General features: G+C 33.9%; 4 protein-coding genes across 4 annotated transcripts; 1 reads left to right on the top strand and 3 right to left on the bottom strand.

The window, feature by feature from the left end:
* Positions 1–102: 102 nt before the first annotated feature.
* On the bottom strand, positions 103–4,214 carry LOC129287947 (RPM1-interacting protein 4-like). Its single transcript, XM_054924236.1, has 4 exons — positions 3,954–4,214; positions 1,858–2,403; positions 1,140–1,325; positions 103–379 (listed from the first exon to the last, which is right to left on the bottom strand). Exons 1-4 carry the CDS (start codon positions 3,957–3,959, stop codon positions 353–355), a joined length of 765 nt encoding a protein of 254 aa, XP_054780211.1. The 5' UTR covers positions 3,960–4,214; the 3' UTR covers positions 103–352.
* Positions 4,215–8,058: 3,844 nt separating this feature from the next.
* On the bottom strand, positions 8,059–11,954 carry LOC129288228 (putative pentatricopeptide repeat-containing protein At3g25060, mitochondrial). Its single transcript, XM_054924742.1, is given in 5 exon segments — positions 8,059–8,746; positions 8,749–9,762; positions 9,765–9,931; positions 10,856–11,048; positions 11,592–11,954. Coding segments are annotated over 3 exon segments (1,830 nt in total). The 5' UTR covers positions 9,904–9,931; positions 10,856–11,048; positions 11,592–11,954; the 3' UTR covers positions 8,059–8,069.
* LOC129288227 (uncharacterized) lies at positions 11,580–17,559 on the top strand. The gene is made up of 13 exons (XM_054924741.1): positions 11,580–11,867; positions 11,948–12,641; positions 13,293–13,377; positions 13,461–13,550; positions 13,886–13,959; positions 14,606–14,690; positions 14,796–14,885; positions 15,158–15,288; positions 15,785–15,866; positions 15,960–16,007; positions 16,350–16,422; positions 16,528–16,631; positions 17,218–17,559. Exons 1-13 carry the CDS (start codon positions 11,693–11,695, stop codon positions 17,335–17,337), a joined length of 1,851 nt encoding a protein of 616 aa, XP_054780716.1. The 5' UTR covers positions 11,580–11,692; the 3' UTR covers positions 17,338–17,559.
* A 1,825-nt stretch (positions 17,560–19,384) lies between these two features.
* On the bottom strand, positions 19,385–24,270 carry LOC129288780 (uncharacterized). Its single transcript, XM_054925517.1, has 6 exons — positions 23,650–24,270; positions 22,773–22,834; positions 22,397–22,665; positions 20,505–20,579; positions 20,321–20,383; positions 19,385–19,564 (listed from the first exon to the last, which is right to left on the bottom strand). The coding sequence occupies exons 1-6, from the start codon at positions 23,754–23,756 to the stop codon at positions 19,520–19,522; spliced, it is 621 nt and encodes a 206-aa protein (XP_054781492.1). The 5' UTR covers positions 23,757–24,270; the 3' UTR covers positions 19,385–19,519.
* Between the last annotated feature and the right edge of the window lie 1,118 nt (positions 24,271–25,388).

Below are 25,388 nucleotides of genomic sequence, written 5' to 3'. Positions count from 1 at the left end.
CTACAGAACACGAGATCCATTTAAAAACCCATCAATTCATTAGGAAAGAATTTTACGATCAGTATGGTGAGCAGACAACCACACAACAAAAATCCAACAAGATAAGCATAAAATCATAATCTTGCCTGATTGATGAGTGTCTTTATTCGCCAAATCATATATATATTGGTTTTGATAGATACAACTGGTTTCAATATGTTACCGCAAAGTAGTTCCGATAAATGCACTTCATTGATGTTTTGCCGCAGGATGAGAGCCTTGGATATTTACAAGTACTACACAAACCTCATGATCAATCACAACACTACTTTTCTCTCTGTTCAGAATCCAACTCATCTCTTTCCAGAAATCATTATTTGCACCAGCCAAAGCAGCAGCTCTAAGAAAACAGGTTTAAAGATAGAAGCATCAGTATAGGGAAGAACTACAAACTTTCAAAACCATTCTCAATATAACACTAAGCATTGCCGGCGATCTTGCATAGGAATTGATTTCAGTATGCATTTGACAGGGGTACAGGGTACCGGATACAATAACTATTTCATGGCACAAGTTACAGGCACATCAAATATGCCATAAAAATAAATAATATTTATAATACACCACATTTCTTATGTGATATAAGTAGATTGTAAACCTTCTATAGCAAGTAATTAACCAAAATAGACAATCTAAGTTTCTAATATGCTAGCGAAGTTCAATAACTTTATCAAAAGTAAATCAGAGTAATATACTAAACCAGAGTTTAGCATGCAGCTTCATGCATGGTTATTTTAATTTTTGAGTTAGTAAGATTTCATTTCAAAATTTGAAGAATAAGTTTGTATGTGGGCTTAAAATTTATTCAATGTTAGACGATACATATTTTTGGAAGGTCTAAGAGAACACTCTTAGAAGTTATTGAACGCAATCTCTTAATTAATAATATTCCTAAAAGCTTGATAAATGATAGAGCACAATGGCGTCTTGCAATCCATGTAGCTGACCCCACCTAGTGGGATAAAGGCTTGTTGTTGTAGACGATACATATTTTTAAGTTTCAAGTACCCAAAGATAATTGCCACGGTATGTATGTATGTATGTATGTATCAGCACAACTTGATTCTAGCCACACCATGCTTCATTCATTGTCGGCATACCTTTCCTTTTTCATTGGTCTTTTGGTTCCGGACAGCATATGGTCTCTGGGTTGGCGTGCCAGGTGGTTGTCCGGAACCAGCTTTCTCCTCCCTCACTTTGTTGAAAAGTTGAGTGAAGCCATCAGCTGATGCAGGGTCATTGTCATCCCACTCCCCAAATTTGGGAACAGCGGCAGCTTTGTCAGGCTGCAACACCAGAATGCTAAATATCAAATGTCTGAGTTTATTTGTAAAATGTTTTATAAGGACTCCAAAAAGTCAAATCATTGAAAATTGGCCAGCTGATCATCAGAGTAAAGTCTCATTTTGGTCCTCCAAAGATGAATGACCCTGTCATCAGTTTTCTTCCTTAATGTTTCCCCTATCACTTAAAACTTGAAAATATATTTTTTCTCCTCCAATTTCATCCTTTTCTAGGTACCAAAATGATGGCATAAAATATTTCATGGAGTAAATATTCAAATGGAGTTGAAACCAAATCCATCTTTTGAGTTAATCGAACACCACTATGTACCACAAAATAAAAATAAAAAAAGGTAACCAGAACCCAACTCAGTATTCTTAAAAATCAGGAAATCATTAGGGAACCAATTGATACTGCGCTGTCTTTGATGTCCAAAATGTGGTTTCACTCTTGATGTCAAATGTATTAAGATTTTTCATTCTTAAAAACAAATATTATAATAAAACAGTAGGAGAGAAGAATCAAAGAACTAACAGATTCATCTCCTCGATGAGGTGTTCTTAGTCGGGATCGCCCTGGGGTACCATGGCTGCTGTCATAGGAATTCTTGCCTTCCAAAGAGGGACTATCTCTGCCAGGGGTCTTTGCCAGGCGATGAAGTGGTGAACGTTCAATGCTGTACTCGGGTCCAGCACTTTGTCTTGCAGGTTTTTGACGAGTGTCAGCAGAACCTACTCCCCGACGATGTGTAGACTCATTGCCACTTCTATTTCCCATATTGTCATGACTAGCTGGAGAGTCTGTAAAAGGCTTAGGAACAGCATCATCCTTGCTCTTTTGTAACTCGAGTGCTGGACTCACTGATCCTTTTCCACTTTGATCCTCTGAATTAACCATGGGTTCAGTAGGTGGGAGATTGGATGAAGATGAATTATCATGAACTGAATCTGGATTTCCCTCAGGAACATTTGGATTCGTCATTGAGCCAGTTCGATCTTTTCGTGCCTTCTCAAAATAAGCCGTATAAGGAACATTATCCTCATTTTCCCAATTGCCAAATCTTGGTACGTGAGAACGTTGCTGTCACATTGACACATTAAAAGTAGCCTGTTAAATCTACCAGTAAAATATCAAAAAATAGACCTCAAAATACAAGTTTTAAGGGAAAATGATTTTTCTTTCACAAATCAGGATAAGAGTCAACAGTAAAGAAAATGGTGAAAGGAAAAAAAAAAACATAAAAATAAATAGCTCGCTTCTCTTGCCTGGGAATGAGGATTTAATTTCGGCACAAAAGGGAGGTTGATGTAGAATGCCAAAAGATGAGGGAAGGAGAGAAAGGGGAGGGGGAAGTAGCAGAAAGAATTTGAAGGAGAAGACAGTAATTCAAAGTTCTTAATATTATTCAACGGCAAAGATTGTACAAATGAAGAGTTTTAGGACATATTTATAGAGCCCTACCAATGGTTTAAAAACAATCAAAACAAATCTCAGTTTAAATAGAAGTTGACCCTAATAATCTAAAAGGCTACACTAATTCAAACAAAACCCTGAATCAAAACAGGAAATAAAAAAAAATAACAAAATGGGAAATAGAATCAAATATTCTCCTTTTTACTAGCAAAAACAAAAACAGAAAGAGAAAAGGAAACAAGAAAAAGATTCAACAATTCAACATATTCAAGGTTACTTCCAAAGAGATTATGTTGACGACATACAGAGTTTAGTATTGGAAGAATTTATTTAAGATCCTTCCCTTACAAACATCTTGCGGCAAAACTGTATGGTAAGTATTAGGTTAAAAAAAAATGCATTTTTGTGCATAATCAAACGAACAATGTAGCTCCATTTGACTAAACATGTGTGAAAAGTGGCAACTTTAACAACTGCTGGTAGTGGATGATTTAGTATCCCATAAAGCTCAATCTTAATTTCATACTGAAGTTTTCCTTATAAACTAAGAAAGAAAAACATACAAAGGTCCACAACAAAGGCAACATGATAATCTTTTCCAAAGCAAATGAAATATTAGATATTAGACTTCAAAATTTAAGCACTTCTCCAAACATGGCACATTGTGATCAGAGAGAAGATGTGCTCCCGGAAGCAATAAATTGTCTGACTAAATTTCCTGCGTCAATATTTATAAACACAGAAATTAGGGCGCTCCTCGTAAAAGTAGCTATCTCCGGCATCAAACAAGGGATTAAAGCCAAAGATCAAACTTGTACAGCTTAACTAGCAGCTTATATTGATTCAACGAGAGAAAACACCAAAGGCCTTAAGGTTTTCCATAATCCTCGATTCATCATGCTTAGCATAACTTGAACACAGCGTATATGGTTTATAATTATAAAAGCAGCTGCCACTTGCCAGCATAAACCAACAAAACTAAACATCGCGAGATTCTAATTTAATATGCTCGATCTGGCTGCAACAAAGAATCTAGCTTAGTTCAACTTGATCAAGGCATCAGAAGATGAAGAAGAAGAGATTCTCAACTTAGCTAGGGAAAAAGCAACATAATGCAGGTGATTGAAACTCCGATTTCTCATCAATACAGAGAGATAAAGGGTGTCGAACCTACGAAAAAGAAAACTTACCCAAGAGAAGAGAAAGAAAAAACTTACCGCCATTTCTTCCTAAGCTGAACTTGGAAAGAAACTCAGAAATCTTAGCTACTAATTCGTCAAGAAATTAAGCTTTACGGACCAGACCACGGAGACAACTCAACGCAAGAAGCCACTCCACAAAATTGAAGGACCCAACAGGAGAGAGAGAGGAAGAACCATAGAAAGAGGTTTTACAACCATTGACCGGTGCCACCGGTAATGTTTGACCATTCTCTTCCTTCTTCCTTTCTCTCTGTAAATTCCGAGTTTCTTCGCCCTCTCCGAGCTGTTTCCCCCGCAGTCATCATTGCCATATAGTGTTCTTCTTTTACTTTTTTTTTTTCAGCCGTGAAAAAATTAACTTTTGTAGGAATTTTTATTTCTCATTTTTCTCTTAAAGTTGAATTTAAAAATTAGTTTTCTTTTCCTTATGAATTATCCTTTAAAAAATTCAAATGTTGTTAATATTAGTTTTAAAAAATAAGGTTAAGTATAATGAGCTTGATTAACGGGTTAGAGTTAATGTCTTTTAAATAAGAAATCTCGATTATAAAATAAAGAAATGTTCGCAATCTATTAACTGAATTAGTTGGAATTAAAGAACTGAAAAATCATGAATTTCTTGTATTTAAATTTATTGAGTGAAAATTTAGAGTGGTTTTTCTAATGTTTTATGTTTATTGCATATCAGTTTAGTAATATATATATATATATATATATATGATTTATCAACTGTTTTTTTTTTGGTGAAGAATCAACTTCTTTTATCCATAAATTTATGAAGTAGTATAATTTTCTGTATGTCTGAATTGGAGATCTCAGTAAGCATTTTTGCTACACTTCAATTTATTATTTATCAGTCTAGTAATTGACTTTTTAAGCACAGTTGTATGGTACCTATTGTCATTGGTGATATTTTGAGTAACTGAGCTATTTATTAAACATTTTTGGTCAAATTGAAAGATGCTGTCAGATATTAATATCCCATGTTCTTCGATTCATATCCATTTCTGCAAGCAATATAAATGGATATGAATATTAATGAAAGTTTAATTATTAATTATGTTACTAATAATCATTCTTCGTCCTTTGTAGGTCCCTCTCTCATGATTGTAACTTATAACAAGCGACTCCGTACTTTAAGGCCTTTTAAATGTTGTCTAAATTTGTATTGTGATTAATAATACGATACATTATTTAACATTGATAACTAGTGTCCGATGTTGAACTTAACTGGTGGGGACCAAAATGAAGGGATTCAAATTCATGAAAGTTGGGGACCAAAATTACTTTTATCATTTTTTTTCCAAGTGAATATGAACAAAATTCACTAACAAGGATGCTTGCCTCCTATATCTTATAACAGCATTTGTATAGTATTACAAGAAAGAGATTGTCAAAGAATAAAATCAAAAATTTCATTTCATTTATGGGTAAATAAGTAAATTGGCTATTAAATTATAAAAAATTGACTATCTTTTGTTCAATATTTTACTCTAGTTAAAAATAATGTAATTTGATTCTTACTATTAATAAAAGTTAATTTTAACTGTTAGTTAAAAAAAAACCTAAAAATTACATTAAATGATAAATATTTTATTGATTATTGTTTGTAATTTTTAGGTCATGTACTGTAATATTTAGTCCTTTTAGGAAATTTTAAAATTTTTTTTATCATTTTCTTATCAATTAATAATTAAAGTTAACTTTTATTAATTGCAAATGTTAGAGTGCATTATTTTTAAAATTGACAAATATATTGTATAAAAGGTGAATTTAGGATCCAAAATGTTTTTGAACTTATAATGGGAGGTTAATTTTACTCCTTTACCCTTCATTTATTTACACTCATTTTAATATTTTTTCAGAGATAAATATAATTTTTGTTTCATGAAATTTTCTTCAATTGTTGATTGAATCCTTAAACTTAAAAGTGGATAAGTCCTTCAGTTTCTTCACTTAAAACGACTTGATTTTTATAGTTTTTTTTGACTCGTAGCTCAATAAATTATAAAGATTAAGTTATATTAATTTCAAGTTTAAAAACTAAATTAATAATTGAGAAAAAAATAAAAATCAAAAAACATATTATCTTTTTTTTTTTGGCTATACTTCTTACATCTTTTCTGATAATAAATTAACTGACAAAAAATTGGGAGAATCTCATCCCGCGCCTTCAAGGAAGAAAAAAAAATACAATTAGGCTTAATACATTTTAAAATTATTCTGCAAGTCCAATAGTTCGTTTTGCAACACAAATGTTCTTAGTAAAAAAAGGCAACAAATATAAGTTCAGATTTTTATAATTACATGTTCATAAATTTTTAATTTTATGTTTATATACTAACAAATAACTGACTAGTGGAAGTGACTTGTTTGTTTAAAGTCGACATGTTCGTGTTGATTAACTTAATAAATTTACAATTTAAAATTCAAATATTTATAAGTACATGTCCATCTATTCATAAATCAAAGTTCAAAATTTATAACTTCATATGTTTAGAATTAAAGTTCATCATGAAAATAAGTTTAAATTTTTACAACTACATGTTCACCAATTCAAAATTTTAGGTTCACATATTAAGAAGTAATTATTCATTGGTAGTGAAATTCTTGCTTAGGATTTACAAGTTTGTCTTGATCAATTTAATTTACAATTTAAAGTTTGAGTATTCACAAATATAGATTGATCTATTTATAAATTAAAGTACAGAATTTATAACTTCATGTATGTAGAATTAAAATTTATTATGATAATAAGTCTATATTTTTATAGCTAAATGTTTGTAAATTTACAATTTTAAATTTACATGTTAATAGATAATTATTTATTGATAATGAATTTAAAATTCTTTATTATTTATTAAGGACAACTGTATTTTTTCTCTTTAAAATATATTTGTAAAAAGGGCCTTGAACCTCAAGAATAATGTCATAGTATATTGGTTCACAAGTGCACTTTTCTCCCTTGGCACCCTTCGATGCGATGCTCCCCGGAAAATTTGAATTCTTATAAAGGACAGGTTTATACTATACATACATTTATGACTTCGTGAATTTCACCTTTCATTCCCAAAAAAAAAAAAAAAGACTAAACAAAACAAAAGAAATAAACAAATAAACAAAAAGGACGACGTTCCTGTTAGCGCCAGCGGAGCATGTTTGCTTTTGTCGGCAGATTTGTTTAGAATTGACTGACCGTTGATTATTGGGTCATTAACCTCCCGAATCTATGGTATTCTTGGCTTGAATAAAAAGTATTTTTAAATTAGAGGGATAATTACACCAATAACTACTAAAAAAATTGATACACAAGCTAAAATTAATAATAAATCCCATTTAAAAAAAACTTCAGATTCTCATTTCAACGATAATCTATTTAATATTGTTCTTTGTTTGTAAATAAATTTTTTAAATAGTTTTTGAATGTGATTATCCCAAAAATAAACTACACAAATGAGTTGGTTCAAAATTATTTTTTTCGTTTTCTTCATATTTAACATTAGTACTTGTTCTGGCAAAAAAAAAAAAAAACATTAGCACTTGTTAAGAAATTAGTTTTCTTGATGTAAATTTATATATATAATAACAATTGAATAAAATGTATTACAATACACAACTTTTACAAGTCATGATCAGTAAATATGGCCATTTATCTATTTTTTTTTTTTTACAATCATGTCTAACTGTTAAAAAGTTGTAGATTTTTTTTTTCCTTTTCGGTTATTAAACTAGCCAGTAAAAATGAACACTGAATACTCCTTGAAGTAACCTTAATCTTTCATACATCCTTATTATTTCAGTTAGTCTTTTAGACAACAAAATGTTACTTAATAAGTAGATTCTCTAAAAAATTTATTTAAATAAGAGAGTTACAAATAAATAGTGAAATATCATTTCAATTACGATAATAATATCATTTTAGAACAAGAAATTTTGAATTTAAGTTTATGTAAATGCAAAATATATGACTTTTATACGATCGTATTTTAAATTGATATATTAAAAATACTGTAGCAAAAATGAGAGGAATTTTCTTCTCTGACCTGAATAATGAGAGGGAATTGAATTGAAGACTTGAACACGCCAGGAGAAGCATATTTTGTGCCACACCTCATGAGAGTAAACTATATTTTATTGTTTACTGTAAACTTTTTCATTAGTATCCTCTTCCAGATCAAACAGCAAAAATTCATCAAACATGACATAACCTGCCACTCTCATTTCAATATCTAAATTATCCAAAATACAAACAATATTCTTACAAAGATGGTGGCTTTTATCTTCCATGAGAAAAGCATGTTGCTTTCCATTCACTTCAATCACACTAAAACCAGGGGCCTTTTTCACTCCAGACATATTCATGATCTTTTTCACTTCAGCTACTTCATCCCACTTACGTGCCTTGGCAAAGAAGTTAGAGACTAGGGCATATATTCCAGGATCATCTGGATTCAACTCGAGAACCTTCTTTGCCACCTTCTCCCCAACCAAAAACTTCTCATAGTTGCAGCAACCTCCAAGGAGGGCAACCCATACAGCAACCCCAGGTTCAGCTTTCATGGAATCTATCAACTTCAAAGCTTCTTCAACTTGGCCTGCACGAGCCAGGAGATCAATCATGCAAGCATAATGCTTCTCATCTGCAGGTATCTTGAATTCATTGATCATGAAATTGAACCAGCATCGACCTTCTTGCACAAGACCTGAGTGGCTTAAAGCAGAGAGAAGAGCAGCAAAAGTTGCATGATCTGGTTCCGTATTTGTTTCTATCATCTGTTGGAACAGTGATAGAGCTTCCTTCCCATTCCATGGACTCCACATGTGGAAATCATTGCATTCCAAGAAACTGTGTCCTTAAATCTCATCTGATCAAAAAGGGCACATGCATAAGAAAGTGATCCACATTTGGAATACATGTCAATAACTGCAGTTCCAGAAACTCGCTCAAAATCCAGTCTCTTCATAAGATATCCATGGATGGATTTTCCCAACTTGAGACACCCAATTTGTGAACAAGCTAGAAGCGCACTTACAAGACAAACGAAGTCAGGTTCATAGCCTTGACTCTGCATCTCTACCAACAATTCAAGTGTGTTTCCTGCAAAACCATTTTGAGCCAAACCTGAAATCAAAGCAGCCCAAGATATGACATTTTTATGAGTCATTGTCGAGAACACTTGAAAAGCAAGTCTTAGATGTCCTGTTTTAGTATACATATCTACAAGACTGGTTTGGATTACTACATCCATTGGTATATCTCTCCGAATTAGATACCCATGAACTGAGAGACTCAATCTGGAGTCACCCAGATTTGCAATAGCTTGAACCAACCCCAACATGACAACCCCATCTCCATCCATTCCCTCTTTTAGCATTGTTCTGTAAACATCAAGAGCTTCTGTTGCTCTTCCACACTGAGCATAACCAGATATCATAGTTGTCCAACAAACTATATCCTTCCTTGGCATTTTATCGAACAGTTCCATTGCTTCATCCATCTTCCCACACTTCGCATACATATTCAACGCGGAACACCCGACAAAGACATCATTTCCATACCCACAATCCACCGCCTTGCTCCAAATCTCCATCCCCATTCTCAAATCGAGCAACCTAGTGCACACCTTCAATGCCACAGTAAAAATGGAACTGTCGGGTCTCACCCCTTCAGAAATCATCCTATGGTAAAGACTCAGAACTTCGTCTGGGTATCCTTTACGAGAATAGGCAACAATCATGGCGTTCCATGCATGAACACCTCGTTGAGACATTTGATCGAACACTTGACGGGCTGATTTGATATCACCAACACGTGCATAAGAGCGATGAGCTGGCCGTTTATGCCATTTTGGATGAAGGTACCGGTCAAGATTATCAAAGCGTGAAGCTTCGCAATGGAAGGCTTTTCTTGACATGCCAAAAGGACAAGCTTGAAGTGATTAGCCCATGGACGCAGCAATCGCATGTCGAAGCTACAAGCTCTGAACCATTTGCTTAGATCAAGTGGTGAAAGGGAACCAGGTAAGAATGTAAGAGCTTACAGTTTATTTTAACGAAGTTCATAGATCATAACAGACATTAATTAAAATACATACAAAATCAGGCATAAAAATCAAATTGGAATACAAAAGTGTTTATTATTATCTTCTCATCTTCACCGGTTTACCCATCATCAATGTTTTAAAAGCAGATCAGACGTTGAACCGGAGAGACCAGTAGTTCATGATTTTCTTGGTTGAACCGGTAATAAACAAAAAATATTATGCACATATATAATGATATAAATATGAAATTGTTATGTATAATTTGAAAAAAAAAACAAATATTCTAAATTGATGATAAGTTAGCAAGCTCACATGTAACAATATATGTTCCAAAACAACAAAATAACTAGAAGTAACACACTAATAATATAAAGTAATCAACATAACACCAAATAAAACCTGTACACTAAAAATACATATTTCCAGTAACAACTTTAGCACAACATTTAATGTATTTGTAAATGCATCAATTTCAGAAAATCTGTAGACGTCCAGTCGTGTGTCTTTCTCGGTTCATTCTTGGTGAACTTGCAGACACTTACTATATTAATGCCAATTTACATGTGGATTAAGGACAAAATTGTTCCAAAGGGCATGATCATCTAATTCTGGGTAACAGCACTGTGTGAGGCAATGAATATATATATATATATATATATAAATTGATCACAAATTAAATTAATAGCAGTGAAAAGTAAACTAGTAAACGGGGTACAGAGAAATAGAAAGTGGACGAACAGAATAAGAGCGAATATGCTAATATGGTGCTCTGAAATTTTGTAATAAGAGAATACACAGAACCAGATGCAAAGAAACCTATAGTAATATATAACTCATAGCAGAAGCAAACTAGTAAAAGCGGAAAAAACTCACTGTGAGTATCAATGGAGGACAATGAAGGAGGGAGAAAGAGAGTGGAGTGAATGGATGATTGATTGAGGACTTGAGAAGTTGCATAGTGGCTAATGCAGAGCGAAGTCGAAGTCAAGAATAGAGGATGGGTGACCAACGGAGTTTCAGAGCTGCGCGAGGTTTGGACTGGAGGGAGCCGGCGGAGGTGTGGACTCTGGAATCCAGAGGAAATGAAAGTACAAACAGGGGATGAAAATTACTCCTTCTGTGTATTTATAGTTATGTGTGTTCGTGCACTTTTTTTTTTTTAAGATGTTCCAAGAATCTTCGCACTTTTATTTCATGATATACTAAATTTAAACCCGTACATTTTATTTATTTATAAATTTAAAAAATAAAAAAATAAAAATTTAAAATATTAAAAATATTAAAAAAATATAAAAATTTATGAATAAAGTGTAAAAATTTGAAATTATATATTTTTTAAAATAAACTTTTAATTTTAATATGTTTGTATACAAAAAAATATTTTTAAAAAATATACATTATATTCATCTTAAAATTAATAAATTCAAATAGAAGTAATATTATAAAATCAAGATATTTTGTCATTAGTCTATATAAACAAATTAATGATTAAATGCTAAATGGATCTGAAGCTGGGTCTTTCAAATTTATGATTGAATATTTGTTTTGTATTTTTAGGCAAATAAAACAGGGATTAAATACTTGTTTTATACTTTTACGAGTCATTTACCTGAATATCGCTAGCCTCAAGTTGATCGATCTATTGCAAATTGAGCTAGAAACGAAGCCAATTCGATGTTATAGAAGCTTTGGTTGCTTGCCGCTGCTGCAATGGCGGAGATCTCTGAGTCTCCGTCACAACCTTCCGAAGAGAAGAGCCCACAGACACAGATGTCGAAGCCACCCGAATCCGATCCCGGCTTCGACCCTAAGACCATGCGAAAGACGAAACCTGGACTGAAGCGCCTTATCCTCACTCTCTCTGTCCTCCTCTCCTTCATCCTCGGTCTGCCCACTCTCTAACTTCGTGATGTGTTTGTATGCTTGTAATTCTACAACTAATTGGTGTGCATTTATTCTTTTCAGGATTCCCTCTTCTGTGGAAATCCATCGAAATCTACCGTGCCCCACTTCCGTTCCGGAGTATTGAGTCATTTTCAGCTCAAATCGAGTCCAACCCGTTACTATTTCCATGCCAATTCCAAGCAGTATTTGTTGGCTTTGATTCTAGGAGCTTCAGGGCAGATGCGCTTGAATCAGCGATTATGAAGAGAATGTTTGAGTTCAACTCCAACGCTTCCCAATGTGGCGCTTGTAGTGACAATTATACTGTATCCGTGGTTGTGGATTCCGGGTCCAACTATGTGGAAACAGAGAATCTGAAATCTTCGTGCTCTTGGAAGTGTGGTACAATCAATAAATTTGATTCTTTTGGGAAGTTGAAGGATAATGACGAAGAGGCTGACGAATTGCTGCAGTCTATGCTAGGGGCTTGTTATGATTCTGTGTTTGGAGGGAAGGTTTATAGTGTTATTGTGGTGAACGCGGAGGAGCAAGTGAGAGCCGTGGTTGGGAAGTATCGTCATGCATGGATAACTGGAAGAATTTCTGAGGAGGAGGCGGTGTCGAGGATAGCAGAAATCTTTGTTAGGGTGTTTGTTAACGGTGGAAAAGAAGAAGATTCGATTCATGGAGAGTTCATGCCTGTCGGTGCTGATGGGAAGATTGTTCTGTCTTTTAGTTTGCTCAATGCAGACCCACGAGATTGGATATATGATTGGTATGAAAATTCAAATATTTTTGTTACATTAATTTCGTTAAAATGTTTTCTAAATGTTCATTTTCTTTTCTTTTTATTCTCCTATAGAAGAGATACTTTGAGGGACTGAGAGCATTCGTTCTCTGGTCTTCATTATCTCAGGGCTTATCTCAACCACATCATTTTTCTTGTTGCTTTGGAAATATTGATCTATGAGATCGTATTGACCCATTATGCTAATCTGATTAACTTTGAATTTTTAATGTTAGATTAAAGCCTTAATTTATATAAGAGATATTGATGGCCTATTCATTATCTCATAACTTCACATGCGTTCAGGGATATGTTAGGGATAATTTTCCCTTTTTTCATCTTTGTCCCTTTTCTTCCCTTTTCTTCTAAACTAAATTCTTTTGTTCGATTTGAGGGATGCGATTTTCATTGTGCATGGAACTAAATAAAGGTATGGTTTATGTATAAGTTGGATCAGATATCAATATATGTGGTACTAGTTGATCGGAACTTATTCTGGCCGACACTTGCCTAATTTTTATATAAAAACCTTAACTGCTGAGTTTTTTTTTTAATAAATAAAAAACTAGACACTGTTTATAATGTGTAGCATCATCAACTTGATGGTATTCTAGAGTTCTCATGATGATGCCATTGTAGGAATTTTCATGAAGTAGACGAGGCTTTATTGCACCCTGTGATTGACGCTTTGCAACCTATTGCAAATGTAACAGTTGAAAGCCAGGTAGGTGCTTGTAAGTCCAAGAGTGATGAGAGTAATTTGATAATTTGGCTTTGAATGATTTTTATGTTTGTCATCATTGGCAGGTTTTATACTACACGCCGAAGTCTTCATTATCTTTCTGGGATGATAAACATGGCAGTCATATATTTAGTACCAAGGACCTTCCTTTCTTTGTACGCTTCTTGTCTAGTGGTTTACAGCCTTTATTGAATAAGATGAATATGAATTTAAGAAATGCGGCTCTTATTATTCAATATGCATTTCTATTTAGAGCCCTATATATGTTGCAAAACATGATATCTAACTTGTAAAATGAAGATGTTTGATGTTAACTCGTTTGTTCACTTTTTTGGTTCATAGCAGAAAAATAGTTATGAATTCTTTGTCACTGTTATGCTTAAAATATACCAGCCTATTGTCCTATTTGTCCCTCATAATGTAATGTTGCTAGGATCTAGAATATTGTAAAAAGTTGTTTTTGGTGACTCAATATTTCTTTTTTAAACAGGTTAATTCAAATGAGTGGCACTTGGATACTTCTGCTGCTGCTAGCGGGAGGTCAAAGATATTGCAATTTGTGGTGTATATTCTTTGACTCGATCCTACAATTATTTAGTATTTATTCTCATATTTTAATGAGATATGACCTGTTGACTAATCGATAAGTACACCTGAAGATAAAAATTTTAATGAAAAAGTAATTCATGGATGAGAGAATAATGATTTGCTGAGATAGAATGACAGGATACAAGTTTCTCTCCTAAAGGGAAAAATACGTAAAAAACCCAGGCTTTAACTCAAAATAGCCTTTTAATCCTTATGAAGATCTCCAAGGGATAGCCCCCTTTTTCATCAAACCTCCAAAAGAAAAAAAAACAATTCTTCCTAGGATTAAAAAAAAAAAAAATCAGAAACCCATGAGAAGGGCATAAAAATAATACTCTACGATAGAAGACATGGGAACAGTAACTGCTAATTACATGCTAGAGCATTCTATTCTAACCAAAGACACCACAAACAAGTCAGCAGAGACTGCACAGTGCCAGAGAAATTTGTACTCCTTTGGCTTACGTCTGAGATAAAAATTTGGTTTTGATCATTTTGTTTATGGCCTTAGCATCAGGAAAAAAAAGAAAAGCTTTGTATAACTTTTCTGACTTTATCTCTTCTCTCTCTTTGCTGAAATATATATCTTCTCAAATGTTTTCTTCTTTGTCTATTATATCAGGTATATACCATCTGCAAAAGAGTATCCTCTTCAATTGGTGCTTCCAAATGGAGAGATATCTGAGACAAATGGTTTTATATCACCGGTTAGTCTCAACTTTAAAATTGCATCACCTCTACTCTTTGTATTTTTCCTCTCATGAAATTTCCAAATTGCTTAACATTGAAGGTTCTAAACTGGAAAATTGTAGATGTGGGGTGGTGTTGTTGTCTGGAATCCCAAGAGCTGTGTAAAGGACTCAGATACGAAGGATATAGCCAGGAATATGATTTCTCCGAAGGTTTCCTTTTCTTCTTTGATTAGTGTTTATTAGTTTCATATCTGCCATATACCAATACCCTTTAACATTTTATTGTATTTGTAGGACACTGACATAAAGCAATCATTTCTAGAAATAGTCCTAAGGAATTTCGTTTTTCTGGTTTTTGAAGTGCATCCATGAATTTCCATCGAAAGAATTTGATGACACCCGAACACACATACAGAGTTGCATTTTTGCAGATGGTCATGCATTATTTTCCTCTAGATTGAAGCTTGCATATATTGAAACAGGATCTCCAGAAGCTTTTTGAAGTTATTATGGGGCAGCTGCGGCAACTTTTTGGTCTTAAGTCCAGTAACCTCTATGTTGGTCTATCAGGGACATCCATCCTCCTTGGGAGTGAAAGAGGTTTCACAGAATGGTAAAAAACAATGGTTCTTAGTAACCTTCAGAATTTTTTGGAGAACTTTTGAAAGCGTGATACCAATTGCATAAACTAACTGCAAAGGTGCTAAATGACCATCATATTTCAAATGGATTTAGTGAACTTATATTCTGACTCCTAAAGGAGCAAATATTTTGCATTTTCATTTGTAATTATGCAACTTCCCAAGTCCCCCATTGAAATTGCAGCAGAATTCAATGGAAGAGGTCCTTCTGCAGAACAATTTGTGGGAGATTCATGGTAAGACATGAGTAGGATGTTACTGGTAACAGGCTGAAGCATTTTACAGTGTGGCATTGACATAATTGACTCATGCCTTGGCAGTGACTCACTCAATTAGCTTCTTGGGATGCTGCATGTGGAACCCATTTACATTACATATTATGTGCATATACTTTAAATGGCTGAGTTCTTTTTTCGTTGCTTTCTGACTTTTATAGAAAGACACTGAAAGAATCGTCTGCATGTGTAGGGAATTGGATGTTTTATCTCGGCAACACACATGCTTTAATCTTCATTCATGTGCTACAACGCTTGGATCTCTTTCTAGATTGGTATTGTTATCAATGATATCCTTTCCTTATGTGATGTCACAAGCACATGATTTAGCTTTCTATTATTTGCTAAAAGCTCAAAATTTCTCATAGGTACAATCGTTGCCTAGGATGATTATCAAGGATGAAATTGGAAAACAGGTGGGTTCAAAAATATATATATATATATATATATTTGGTCTATAGGGCAAATATAGATAGATGATACTATTAAGTTTTTAGCAATGATATGTAAGTGATCGCAGCACTGCAATTTTTCCCCATTTGCATCCAGGTGCGAATATCTTGGTTATACAATTTCAAATATGTTCAGAAATTGTGTGCTTCAATTTTTCAGTTTTATCAATCACAATATGACTCGTTATTTAATACCACTCATGCCTAAATAATCTATATGCTAATTTTTCTAAATCACTTTTTACCTTCTAGATGTGGATTTAGATTTTCTCTGTCTCATCCCTTCAATGTTTTGTCTTTGAGCAGGTGAAATTTTCTCTGGAGGCTGCAAAATTGGCTCAAAATAATGCGTCTGTTGGTATATATGATGCTGCAGCTGGTAATGTTCTTCCTTGACTTAAACATTGATATCAAATCTTGTTGCTGCAGGATTACTATTTATATTCCTTGTTGCTAAATTATGGTTGATATCTTTGATTGCCAGTATCCTCGAGGCAGTCAAGGTCTTTGGCAGAAGATGCCTTTTTTCACCCATCAATCATGTCAATCAGCTATTATTCATTTGAGCATTGTTTTGCCGTCTATTCGGTTTGTTTCTCAACTCTGTCTATTCTAAATTAAATTACTAACAATTTGTTATATAGCTATTAGGTGATGGATTAAGACAAACGTGATCTATCTGATTACACTACATTGACTAAATCTAATGCACTCTTAGGGATTGTACGTGGTGTATTAATCTTTCATCCAAATAAAATTCCTCTTTAGCTTGATTAGATCTTTCTTTTGAAAGAAGAGAATGAAAATGAAACTATTACTAAAGTGGAAGAACCATACTTTTCAAAAAAGAGGGTCGAACTATTGACATTGAAGGCCAAAGCTCCAACTAAATTTTTATCTCCAGCTTTTGTCCCCCCCCCCTCCCTTTATCATTCATTTGCGTTATTCATTTGATAAATTATGTCTTAAATCTTTGTGTCCCATCTACACGCATGAGAACACACATTAGGGTTCGTGGGCATTGAGTTGTATGCCCATTTTTAACTCTACCAGGAGTTGAAAATGGCTCGGGATACTGGGGATTGCATTTCCCTTACAAGACAAGTTGCTTTCTAGACATTCTTGAGTTGAAAGTTGAAGTAAATTCTTGTCTTATTTCTTTCTTTTGTTGCAGCCTTTCTTTCTTCCGGTTTTAATGCATGTAGTCCTGGCTGCTTTAAGAGAATGGAAAAGATACAAGCAAGAAAATAGGAAGTACTTGGTATGGAAGACCAGGGCAAAAATTACATCTTGATCCCCATGGCTTTCCACTGTTGAGTACGATCTAGACGAGGGGTGAAGCATTCTGACTGATGTGAATTCCTTCTCCTGAAGTTTTGCTTCTTTGTTGTGTTTATATAGAAATTAGATGTTTTCACGAAGACATTTTTGGACCTAGCTATATTTCTGTCGACAATTGAATGTTGAAACGGTAAATTTTGTTACACATCAAAAGATTTTGTCTGTTAACAAGAAATGGCAGGAGTAACTATTTGACTCTTTCGAGGTAACCAAAAGATCATCGAATTCGTGACGTGCATGAATGGATTGATGAAATTTTCACTGTTCCTTTCTACTATCCGACAAAAATCAAGGAAATGAACTTGGCAAAATCAACGAGGCAAGAACTCATTGAGCTAACTCTAGTCTAGCTTTATGAAGTCACTCGAAAGGTTTAAGATAAGTGGGAGTAAAAAATGGCGAACGAAAAGGCAAGAAAATCTTACTAAGGGGCCTCGTGATAAATTTGATAGATGCAGAACCATATTTTGTCATTGGACTTGTCATCATTCATCATTCATCATGGCCTTTTGTTTTGATCCATGAAGAATGGGTGGAGGAAAAATTAGGAGAATAAATTGAACGAACTGTATGTATTAATAAGAGGCAAACAAGTGTCAAGACAGGAAAATTTTATAAAATCTGTGGCAAAATGTTAATTTTTGCCAAATCCATGGAGCAACCGTGCCCATGCAATATTATATTATAATAATAATATTATGTTATTATAAATGATAAAGCACGATAGTATCGTACAATTTATATAACTAATCTCACCTAATAATATTAAGATTTGCTGTTGTAGTAGTAATATTAATCTACTAGCTACCACCAGACATTTGATTTAATTGGTAAAGAAGTTGTATTCTCTTTATCAAAGATCTGAAGTTTAAATCCTTTGAATGTAGCTATATCCAATTTAGTCTGGATCCTCATTTAGTCCCTCACCTGGAACTAAGGTAGGCTCAAGATATCTCATATGAATTTTTTAAAAAAAGAAAAACAAATAAAATGAGGTGATTTTTATTTTTGATATTACTGCCATCACCTGGCTTGATTTAAAGAGAGGATGACACTTCCTAACAACACTGAATGTGGTGCATGACAACAGCTTTCTTCCCTTTGAGCTTTCATAATAATCATAGGACGATATACCTTCCACTCCTATTAGCTTAATGTGTAGTGCCTGTTCTTATTAGAATAATAAACGTACAATGTCAGCGTGTGGTTTAACTTCAATGGTGAACCCTTTCAACTGAAGGTTTCTTTTTCTTCTTTTTATCCTTCCAAGCCTCTTCCAAACATCAACAGAGACTCTCTTCCGTACGACGCGCCCCAAAAGTTTAAAAACAAATGACTTATACACTCTGAGGCGACAAGACATGGACTGTGTCCGACTTATTTCGATGAAAATTGAATTCGTTAGGTGAAGCAAACAGAAGGCTTTTAGCATCGCGTCAAATCCCAATGACTATTTTAGCTAATCCCTTTTGAATCTTCCAAGGGATTGAGAAAGGTCCTGAGATAAAAGCTTCCCTCTTGTTTCTACATTCCGTTTAGGAGCATTTATCATCTTGCATTTTGGTACTCGCATAGTTTTCTCACTTCTCATAAAAAACTTTTCTCATCCAGAAAAATGCAGCAGATCTTGCCTGACAAGTCAACCCCAACATTATCGAATCCAGTGATCAATACGAGGGTAAGCACTAAGCACTCCTAAATTACTCAAGGCTTGTTGATTAACAAACAATTAAAATCGCTTAATGCTTTTCTCCATTCATGGAATTTAAAAACAAAAAGGGGGGTGAAAGTGAAGGAAGAGCATAAAACAGGTTACAACAAGTCTTATCCCATTATATGGAATTGACTACTTAAAACAAGCCACGCTACAAAAAACTGGGGAGCTTTAGTAAATTCCGTTAGATCAGACATGAATTATCTAATATCAATAATAATCAATGAAACTTGCGGAGGGTCGGGGTGGAGGATGAAGGAAAGGGGGGGGGGTTATAAAAGCTTCATAACGAAAAACCCAAAACAAAGGGTGGTTAGAAACAATGTCAATCAAGTATAAACATAAGCCTACAAAGCATGAGCTATATAAGTAACAATATTACACTACAAAACGAAAAAAAATGTGACTCCGATTCTAATTGTCAACCCTTTGACTCTAAAGCTAAAAGTATCTTCTTCCTTGGCCCCTGAAACCATCAAAGCAAAGCCAGAATGAGACACGTTAAAGCAAAAGGAAATTGAAGACACAATTAATCCTTAACGCCAAAACATGCTTGCAGAAATGAGAGAAATGGAGTGACTACAATATAATACTGGTCTGAAACTATCACATCAAAATGATCCATAACACCACAACCACAAGCGTGGGATTGATATTTTTGTCTTTTGGCCAACAATATTAAGAAGACTTGGGCATTTCTGAAAAATTAATATTCCACGCTACTTTAATCAGTGTAAAGCGTTGCTTTCAAAGGTAACATTAAACCCCTTAACCTTGAGACCGTCCAACTAGACGAAAAAATCTTCTTCTAGTAGGACAGGAGTTGCATTGAATTGCCTAATTTGATATGCTACAGGTAAATTGCACAAAGGCATGCATGGCCAAGCATTACCAATTTCATGTCATTAATGGAGTACCCGTCTCATGGCAGCTTTAATAGGAACATAACATTCAGTGTATGGGATTTCAAGTATGCATTTGAAATGATCGAAGCCATTTTCCTAACAAGCATAGGAAATTCAAGTATGTTAAATGTGAATTTTATTTCCTATTAAAGCATGATTTCAAGTATGCGGCTTTAATACTTATTCACTAACAAGTGATAATCAACAGTTTCAAATGGGGCCAACGAGGCCATTTGCCTATCCAACATGATCGAGGCACATGTAAATTATTGCTGTTGGAAAACAAAGCATAGCGCAAGGACTTCAATTACGCTTACCATTGGTATACCCATAACCTTGAGATCCTCATCAGTCATGTGCATGAGAGCTGTCATGTCAACCTGAAGAAACAGGTTTTACAGATGAATACTAACTCCAGATGAAAAAATGAAATCCCAATAAGGCATTGAACTAGCAACCAAAAGGAAAATGAAAAGAAAAATTATTTAATGCGCTGCATACTTCTTCAGCTTGAAAAGTTATGAGATACTTCTCAAGACCCAGGGAATGCAAAAATTCATCCACTGAAGTATCAGTCTGTAAAGTAAGAACAATAGTTTCAGTGAGAAAATGCATAATACATCAAGAGTTCTGGAAATTGAGAAGGAGAAACCATTGGGAGAAACTTATATATTTAGCCGTATACTTAAACTCAAGTTTGCTTCCAATTAAATCAAGAGATGGGGATTTTTTGTATATCATTTATTTTATAACAAACTCTTGTTAATATTATTAATACATTAAACTCCACTTGTCTTGATTTGAATGGATAAAAATATATTAAGTAAATAAGACTAAATACCTAAGTATTCCCTGAAACATTTAACTAAATTGATATCCTCTTGCAAATTATGTGAAGATGACAGTATGATACTTCTTGGACCAAAAATAAAGATAAAAATAAAAATTAATCTACAAACATAAAATGACTACAAAATAAGCAGAGTCACGTAAGACAACTATGACCTCTGGTCCATCAAAATGGGCTTACATCTATATTAAGTAGGCAACCGAATTAAGCCTATATCTCATTAAACATTCAGCCTGTGAGCATTACACATACCACCAATGCTTCGCCCACTTTCACCTTCTTCATTCAACAAATTAAAATACCACTAACACAAGATTAATGTTTAATAAATAATGATCTTGTCATTATTATTACCATAAAATATCTGCAATTGCACATTGTGACTGTGCAGTACAATGGCAGATCCTCACAATAGCATCAAGTGCACTTAATTGCAGTTCCGGGTTCCCATGGCCGCTATAATATTCAACCAATTGATGCCTTTTTACACATGAACCTCCTGACAAATTAATAATTTTGCCCCTGCTCTTCAATGATACAACTCCCTAAAACTACAATAATTTTTACCAAGTTCTGAAGGCATATGACAAATGGTCATAGCTACATTGTTATTATTCTTCGAATCATATTCTATAAATACCCCAAAACATCTATCTTATGGCAAAAAAGTATATTTACCTCTATATGCAAGAAAACCACCCTATTTATTGCTTTTATCTCACCTTCAACCAAATTTAACAAAAACAAACTAAAGAAAAGAATATACAAATGCTTACCTATCTCTTATCATGCTACTATTCACCTATTTCAACACCAACATCTCCACTACAACTATCCAAACCGGCATCTTTTTTTTTTAAATATATATATATATATATATCTCTGACTAATAGACATCTAAAATATTAAATCTTGATAGCAAATCATATTCATTGTTGTACTTTGTGACAGATAATGGGTCAGCTGGCAGAACCAAAATTTACAATTCAATCTTGAAGGAATACATAATCAGATAAAATCTCCTGATTCACTTCTTCACTTGACACAATGTTACACGTAGTGACCAGCCAAATGAATCAGATTCTTCGGCTAGGATAACCCTATTTTAACCCAAAATCAGTCCTCAGAAGCCATCTCAAGGGTTGGTCAGATGAGGGGATAATATGTGAGAAAGGAGCTAATTGGTTGGTAGCAGCTCAATAGATCTCAAAGCAAGTAATTCAAAGGGTCTTGAAGCCTTCTACAAAAATGGCTAAGTGAGATTCCAAGCATCTCTTTCTCCAAGTTTATGCTTTTAATTGAAGAAAGGAAACAAATGTTCCCCAAATAACTTCTTCATCTTTTTTTATTATTGAAAAAAAAAATTCTTAAGTAATAACACATTTTAAATTACCATGCAGTCATCCTCCACATAAGAAGCAGCAGGGCATGCATCATCCAGTAAAAGTTGGTGTTAAAGCATGATGAGCATTAACAATGACCAAACAACACAATTAGTTTATACCTAATTACTGAAGAAATAAAAAAAATAATAGCAATTTACCTTTTGCGAAGTCTTCTTTTTGGGAGCTGGGTTAGCTGCTCTTTTAACATGTGGTGCAGGAGCCTCAACAATGACACTTTTAGTGCTTGTTTTAACTTCCACTTTTGACTTTGGTGGATCTGAGTTTCTAGGCTGTTGAGTCATTGTCCCTGATAACTTTTCACGTAGATCACGCATACCTGGAGCAGAATTCTTTCCACCCTGACCAGCTGGCTGAAGACCCTTTTTCTGAAGCTTCAGACGAAGATCTTGAGCAGTGACTTGACGATCTTCACAAGTCATTTAAAAAAAATGAAAACCCATAAAAAGAACTAATGGCATCCAACAAGATCAGCAACTTATACTTGCATATGATAATAACACAGTCAGTCCATACTAGAAACTCGTGGTTCGTCATCCTCAAAAAGATCATGCTCCCACTTGTCATCTTGTCTCTGCCTGCAAAACATATGCCCCTTGACTAAATCATTAAAATTTTTATTTCCAACAATCATTTGAACATTCAAGAATTTGGATGAACTTGCCACATAGGATGGGCATACTTATTTCAAGCAATTATGGCCATACAATCAACTAGAAAGTAAGAAAATACAAGTGGTAATTCAGCATGTAAATGATAAGACTCCAACAGACAAAAAGTAAATAACCAAATGTGAAAACCCAAGGTTATTATAAAACAAAGAAACCAGAAGCTAAAAATTATGCTGTCTACACAAGAACTTCCAATGAGTTAAATATGTCTCAGAACATCTGCTACCCCACTAAGAAATCTTTTTCCCATCTTTCCCTACTCCATGCATGACAAAGCATAAAAGAGAATGACTCCTTCACCACCAGTAACTTAAAAGAAAACCCTTAAAATCAGATTCCATGTTCTGAAAAATACAAGCCAAATGTGACGGGAATTCAAATAAGTGTAATAAAAAAAACATACTATCTTCCTACTTAAGCCGGCAGTTCAAGAACCAAATTGCAGCTAGTAAACTACAGCCCATTTCTCAAACAGCGTAAAAAGACTTAATCCCTATCAGCCGAATTCCTGCTACTGAGCTGAGAAGAATGTGCTGCGATACCATTCAGCAAGAAGATCAAGAGAAAATAATCATTAAAAGCAGCCCACCCAACCGGAAAATACAAAATGTAATTCGATACGAAGCCAATGAATAATCACTAAATATTTCATCAAGCATTTTTTTTTTTTCAAGTAAACGAACGTTCACAGCAAAAACAAAATGAGTGGGCAGACAACAGACCTCTTTCCGGTGATTTGCCGAGGCCTAGTAGAGTCAGTGACAAAATTGCCATTAAGGCGTTCCTTTACTGACCTCCTCGCTCCAGTCTCCACACGATCAGCATACATCTTCAACTGCTAATTCGAAACGAAGAAAAGCCAACCCTAACCCTGAACCCTAATTTGACGGCACCGAGAAAAAGATTGTAGAAGGCAATCGCAAAATTACCTAGACGTCGAATACCCAGCTCCAGAAAGGATCAGAGAATATGAAAAAACCCTAGCCCTCGTAACCTTACAAAAGAATCAAAAATTTGGAAGGCAAAGCAAACAAAAAATAAGGGGTATAAGGAAAATTCGAATTCGGAGAAAAGCGGGTTTGAAGGAAAGTTTCTGAGTTGGCCCAAAAAAACAAAACAAAACAAAAACCGGACAGCTATTAATTCTTGATTTGATAGTGTTGACACAATCACAGTTTGAGGGGAAGAGAGAGAGAGGAAGAGAGACTAAAGGTTGTTCGAACAGAATCAACAGAGCTTCTGGTTGAGAGTGCAGATGAGCCGAAGGGACTTTTCGGGGATCCGCTTTGACACTCACCAGAGAAGCGACGCAGACTCACCGGTTAGCTATCGGATATCGCAATGTGAAATATTAAACATTATTAAATAATTAAATAAATCTTAAACGAGCCATAACCCCAAAGTCTGCTATGTAAAACACCAAATGTTTTTTTAGACCAGAGTGTAAAACTTAAATGTTTATTAAGCAAATTCTTAGTTTTTGGATGGCATAGCGAATTAAATTGAAATTTTTTTACAAAAAATATTAATTAAAAAATTTTTACTTGAAATTTAATTGAAATAAAAATAAAACTTTATTTAAAAAACTAATTGTAATTAATTATTAAATGAGAAATACATTTACATCATATGCTAATGTCAAGTAAAAAATAGGTATTATCAATGTATAACATGAAAATTTCAACATTTTTTCCCTTCGTGAGCAAAGAAAACTAAAAAATTATTATGTGATATTCTCAAGCTTTGTGCTAGAGCTGAGAAGTTGGTATGTACATCTTTACATTATTGCTAACATCAAAAAGAAGAAGAATCCATATATAACATGAAAAATCTTACAATTCTCACTCTTCACGAACAACAAAAAGTATGTCTTTATTTCTTTTCTTTCTTTTTTTTTTTTTGTCAATACAATAGGCAAGTTAAAGCTTGAAAAGCCAAAAACGATACGAAACTAATCACTAGAACACAAGCTCTATTCTTGATTAACAATTTCTTGATTAACCCTAAGAACATCATTTAATGTCCAAAAACCTTGATTCTCTCTGTCTACATTCTTAGCCAATAAACAAACGCACTCAATTGATTCTCTTTCTAAAAAGAAAATTTCTACTTTTTTTTAGAAGACAAAGGTAATCCCTTGTTTAGTGCATAATTAGTATTAAAGGATGATTTGGATATGTCTTATTTCTCAAACTTTGTGTTAGAGCCAGTTTGATAAATTAGGATCTATCAGTTTTTATATATCATACTTTTATATGCTGGAGTTTAAAAATTTTAGCTCAAAAAAGATATTTAAAAAAAAAAAAGGCTTGTCAACCTCAACTCAGAACCTTTTGTACCAAACATGCTAGTTCATACCTAAAAAAATAAATAAATGAAAGCTAGCCCATAAGTTTCATGGTCTTTTCCTTTAGTGTGAGTATTGATGTTGAGCAAACAAAGAATTAAAATATAAATTTGC

This window comes from Prosopis cineraria, unplaced genomic scaffold, assembly GCF_029017545.1.
Source record: "Prosopis cineraria cultivar Desert tree isolate PC_DT_omini unplaced genomic scaffold, ASM2901754v1 PC12, whole genome shotgun sequence".
NCBI lineage: Eukaryota > Viridiplantae > Streptophyta > Magnoliopsida > Fabales > Fabaceae > Prosopis > Prosopis cineraria.
Note: the sequence above shows the minus strand (reverse complement) of the source record. Positions and strands in the feature narration are given on the sequence as shown.

What these genes read in the sequence shown, in the direction of transcription:
- LOC129287947 (XM_054924236.1), bottom strand. An exon ending in CTCATCGAGGAGATGAATCT is followed by an intron (nt 1,326 to 1,857) that starts GTTAGTTCTTTG and finishes CTGGTGTTGCAG; the next exon opens with CCTGACAAAGCTGCCGCTGT. An exon ending in AGACCAATGAAAAAGGAAAG is followed by an intron (nt 380 to 1,139) that starts GTATGCCGACAA and finishes CTGTTTTCTTAG; the next exon opens with AGCTGCTGCTTTGGCTGGTG.
- LOC129288227 (XM_054924741.1), top strand. Translation starts at nt 11,693, where the DNA reads ATGGCGGAGATCTCTGAGTCTCCGTCACAACCTTCCGAAGAGAAGAGC. An exon ending in TATATATGATGCTGCAGCTG is followed by an intron (nt 16,423 to 16,527) that starts GTAATGTTCTTC and finishes TTTGATTGCCAG; the next exon opens with TATCCTCGAGGCAGTCAAGG. An exon ending in ATTGTTTTGCCGTCTATTCG is followed by an intron (nt 16,632 to 17,217) that starts GTTTGTTTCTCA and finishes CTTTTGTTGCAG; the next exon opens with CCTTTCTTTCTTCCGGTTTT.
- LOC129288780 (XM_054925517.1), bottom strand. Translation starts at nt 23,756, where the DNA reads ATGTATGCTGATCGTGTGGAGACTGGAGCGAGGAGGTCAGTAAAGGAA. An exon ending in TGACGAACCACGAGTTTCTA is followed by an intron (nt 22,666 to 22,772) that starts GTATGGACTGAC and finishes TGACTTGTGAAG; the next exon opens with ATCGTCAAGTCACTGCTCAA. An exon ending in TAACTTTTCAAGCTGAAGAA is followed by an intron (nt 20,384 to 20,504) that starts GTATGCAGCGCA and finishes CTGTTTCTTCAG; the next exon opens with GTTGACATGACAGCTCTCAT.